This window comes from Pteropus vampyrus, unplaced genomic scaffold (assembly GCF_000151845.1).
Source record: "Pteropus vampyrus isolate Shadow unplaced genomic scaffold, Pvam_2.0 Scaffold202, whole genome shotgun sequence".
Lineage (NCBI taxonomy): Eukaryota > Metazoa > Chordata > Mammalia > Chiroptera > Pteropodidae > Pteropus > Pteropus vampyrus.
The window spans coordinates 782,249-786,946 of record NW_011888983.1 but is presented as its reverse complement, the minus strand read 5'-3'; the positions used below and the strand labels follow the sequence as shown (position 1 = coordinate 786,946).

Below are 4,698 nucleotides of genomic sequence, written 5' to 3'. Positions count from 1 at the left end.
TCTTCCAGGGCCCCATCGTCCCCAAAGGCCCCCCACTCGGTGTTGATGCACATCCTCCCCTCGTCACCTTCCACCAGGTCAATGTTGCTCATGTCCTCCATGTAACACGCGTTGGTGCCAGTACCTGAACAAGGGGTCAGAGAGAATGTGCAGTGATGGAAGGGCCCCCAGCTGGGTAGAGACAGAGAGAACTCTCAACGCCTGAGAGGCCTCTGAATGTACCACAAAGTGCTTTTGATCCACTCTCAGGGCTGGTTCTCAGTGAGGGAAGCAGCTTTGGCAAGCCCGGGAAGTTCATGAGGAATAAAGCTGACATGTCAAGTCTACACTTCTCAGGGTGTTAATGGTTTGCTGTGATGAATGGAGTCAATTGTGAAGAAGTATCTGATGAATATGTATGAAAGCTAACAAAGCACACATACAAAGAGGATGAGTTAACCTAACCTTCTAAATATATATTTTTTAAATCTCTAACCCACAGTAACTTTTTAAATCCTTTCCCTAAGCTACTTAACCTCTTCTCTATTTGATACTAAAAATATTCTTTACTCAGGGCCTGCCCCAAATTGTTCCTAGCATAAGCTACATCTTTATCTTTGTCAGTGATTAGCTATCACATAAGAAAGTAACATTCCATATTCAAAGACAAAATCACTCCAAGGAAATGCCTCAAACACGTGAATATTGGAGGGTGACTGCAAATGGGCACCATCTGTTTGAGACCTATTGGGATGATGGAAATGTTATAAAATTGGATAGTAGTGATGGTGACAGAACTCTGTAAATTTACTAAGATTCATAGAATTCATAGATTACTAAAATGAGAATTTTTATGCCTTAATAAACTGTTTGTTTGTTCATTTGTTTGTTTTTCAAATATCTTCCCCTGGCTGATCCTAAAGCCAACATAAGAAATGTTAAAGCCAGCATAAGAAATTAGAAATGTAGAGAAGCAGAATGTAATACAATATTTGAAAAAAAGTTTTTCTTAGAAAAGCATGGACACTGTTTAGGCATGTCACCCAAACTGTGGGTTACCTGACGTTGTCACCAAGACAGACACAGAGGACAGTAGCTGGATGCCATGACTGGCAAGTGCCCATCCCATTCTGAGGTATAGGGCCAAAGAAATGGGAAAGTAGATCAAGCCCCTCAGGTGTAAAGATCCTGCCTTTGGGAAAGTAAGGCTGAGGAAAGTGTGGTTAGCAATTAAGAAAGAGCAATTCAGAAAACTTTTTCCAATAGTGGTAAAGGAATGGGGAGGCAGAGGGTATATTCAAGGGGATATCCAATCCAGTTATTGTCCCCCACAGTGCCTTCCAATGGACCCCTCCAGCAGAGCCAATCCCAGCTCAGGGACCCACCCACCGGATGCCCCCGTGCACTGCTATCTCCCTGGTCCAGGCCTCCACTACGTCTTGCCTGCACAGTGCGATGGCCTCTTGGCTGGTCACCTTGATTCCACGCTTGCCACCAACAGTCAATTTTCCACACAGCAGCCAAAATAAACTTTTTAAAAGTGCATACCCCACTTATCCATTCCCACCCAAAGTCCTCCAGTGCCTACCTCTTTTTGGGGTAAAAGCCAAAGACCCTACAGTGACTGTGTCTGTGTCCTGTGCAATCTGCCCAGTCCCATCTATCCTCTCTAACCTGAGCAGCCTACTATTCTCAGCTTTCACTCACTTTGAGCCCCCACTCAGACTTTTACGGTTCCTTGAGCATCCCAGACTCATTTCCATCTCAGAAGCCATAGGTTTCCTCTTCTTTGCCAAGGACTCTCTTCCTCTAGATCCCCACTTTGCTCTCTCCTCCCCATTGCTGAGGTCCCTGCTCAAATGTCACCCCTCAGAAAGGACTGCCTGAGCACCCTACCACACTCACTCTCAGTCACAATACCCTGCTTTATCTTCTTTATCACAGTAATCACCACCTGACATTATCTTATTTGTTTAGGCCTTTTTAGTCTTTCACCCACCTTTCCACTGAAAGCTCCGTGAGTACAGGAAGCTTTGAGTATTAACTCACCACTGAGAACCCAACACACAGCACAGGGCTTGACACACAACAGGCACTCAGTGAACACTTGAAAGAATGAGTGGTTGTGTGTATTAATTTTTCATCTTTCTGTGTTGTTTCTCCTAAACAGAAAGCACCAAAACCCTTCCCACTGAATTTACTCAGAGTTTGCTGAAACTAAGCCCCAAAACAGCCCCTTTCCCCCACCCCCAAAACACAAGTCAAATTGAGTTACCGATGATGACACCAACTTCGCAGTAGGGATCATCATAGGCGCATGTCATCATGGTCCCCACGGTGTCGTTGACCAAGGCCAGGATGTCCACATCTATATCCTATTGGAACACAAGCCCCAGAGGGCATCGGTGGGTGGGACAAAGGTATTACCCCTTTATCTTTCCCCACATAGGAAGCAAAAGCAGTGAAGGTGACTGGTTGAGACAATCACCACATCCCACCTGCTGGGCCTGCTTGGAAGATGCAAGGCTTCTGTCAAGGTCCAGGGGTCTAGCGGAAAGAAAGAGCAGTTGGGAGCTAAAGAGGGGAACCCATGCTCCTGCTTTATGGTCCAAGGCCTCTGTGCAATGGAAATATGAGAGATGGCCCACCGGGACGCCAGCCCTCGTTTGAAGGACCCTGAGGAAAAGATGTTTATCTTGGGAGCAATGGTGATTCCAGGAGAAAACACCAAAGCCCTCAGCTCTGGGGACACCTTAGTCTCAGCCAGGTCCTCTCTGTGAGCAGCACCATGGGTTTCCCGCCTGGGTTTCCCATTCTGCCAGGTCAACCTGGGTTATTTCACCATGGTTCCCCAAGGTCTAGGGGAGTATTTTAAAGTAAAATGAAAACAATAGAACACAGACTACCAGAGAATACTATCACAGAAAAAAGAGAAAAAAAGACTGGCAAGGTATACATCGATATACTCCTCTTGCTGTCAGGGTAACAAATAATTTGGGTTTATTTGTGGAGTTCACAACTAGCAAGGAGCATGTCTTGCTTTTTGGTTATTCAGATTATTGTAAACTTTATTCAACAGAGATATTCTACAAATGGAGGGTGGAAAGTGGAATAGAGAGCCAAACTGGAAAGAAAGTAATCTTTTAAGCCTCAGAGAGGAAAGGTGGGGGGTTGGAGCATTACACACAACATGGCATCTAACCAAGATCCCCGGAGGGGGCTGTGGCAGCTGGGGAGGCCCCAGGGCTGTTTGGCCCAACGGGAACAAGCTCTACATGCCATGGCTCACCAGTGGGTTTATCTAAATTGGCCACGTCTGCACTACAGTGAGATCTTCCCAGAGATGGATTCCTTCTCTGATTCTCCTTCCAGGGCAGGCCCAGCGTGAGACTCCTCCCCTTAAGAGAAAGGTGTCGGGACTGGGAGAGCTCCCTACACCGAGGCCAGTTCCTCACCTTGTGCTTTTTCAAAGCTTTGGTCAGACAGTTCACTACATCTGTGTCCTGAACTCCCCGTGCCTTAAATTTCTTCGTCCATGAAAGCAGGACACCCTGGAGGAAGAATTCAGATCCAGTTAAAGCCAAGAAGGCACTCGGTTCTGAAAATGAGCTGCAGGAATTTTATGCTTGAAGTGTACGTGCCTCCCTCACCTCCCCCCACCGCCTTCTCTTCTTTAAGTTGAATCATCCCAATTCTTTCAACGTTTCCTCAGAGGCGTTTTCTAATCATTTAAACATCTTTATTACTCCCATCTGAGCAGTTTGAAACATCACACATAGTGGTGGAAAGAACAACTGCTGAAGAAGAGTCAGAACATTTGGATTCACAAGCCATCAGACAGCTCATTTAACCTCTCTGACCCTCCGTTCACTCGAATGTAAAATGGAAACGTCACTTCCCTGCCTGTCACAGAAATTGCTCCGATGGAAATACCTGGTGTGTGCTAGATGCACATTATGTGTACAGAATACATGGTTTGCCAGGTCCACAAGACAGAACTAGCATGGTGTTACTTTGTAAAACTCTCCCAGGAATTTAATTTCAACTTAGAAAAATGGTTCTTCATTTTCATCATCACTTATTTGCTTAAAATTGGTGTTTTCCAAGAGTTTTATGTTAAAATAGCAAATAATCATAGAATTTTTCAGACTGGAAGAGAGCTTGGGAGTTGAGACCTGCCCAAGGCCACACAGTCAAGAATGGCTGAGCTCAAACTCACAAACACTCTGATCACACCTGCCCAAACTCCCTCAGTTTATGGATAAAGAAGCGGAGATTTAGAAAGGAAGGAAACTGCTCTAGGTGTCACAGGGCGTAAAGGACAGAGGCTCAACTGGAACGCAGGTCTCAGACTCCCAACGGGACCGTGGGCTTTTCCCCTGCACCACAGCACCACCTAGTGGCAGCCCTCCCTAACTTCTGCCTTGATAGGCTTTGGTAACATCCTGCTTCATCTGAGAAATTGTGGGGTGGCATCCCCTCCAAAAGGTGCTAAGGGTAATGTGGGACCTGTGGGATGAGGGTATATGCGGGTGTGGGGAATAAATGCTTGTGATATACGGTTAAGTAAAAAAAGGCTTTGGTTCGGCTTTTTTTTTTTTAAAACTATACAGTGTAACATCAGTATTTAACAGATATGACTGAAAGGAAAACTCAGCAATTCTAGTGGTGGGTATCTCTGATGGTTGGGATTAAAGGTGATTTCTGTTTTTGTTTTTG

At 45.5% G+C, this 4,698-nt stretch overlaps 1 protein-coding gene across 1 annotated transcript in view; it reads right to left on the bottom strand.

Annotated features, from left to right (window-relative positions):
• Positions 1-4,698, bottom strand: part of HKDC1 (hexokinase domain containing 1) — a 48,004-nt gene that overhangs the window by 28,294 nt on the left and 15,012 nt on the right. The window contains exons 5-6 of the mRNA XM_011372154.2: positions 3,435-3,530; positions 2,255-2,354 (exon numbers count right to left, since the gene is read on the bottom strand). Coding sequence (XP_011370456.1) covers positions 2,255-2,354; positions 3,435-3,530 — 196 coding nt within the window. The remainder of the gene's footprint in view (positions 1-2,254; positions 2,355-3,434; positions 3,531-4,698) is intronic.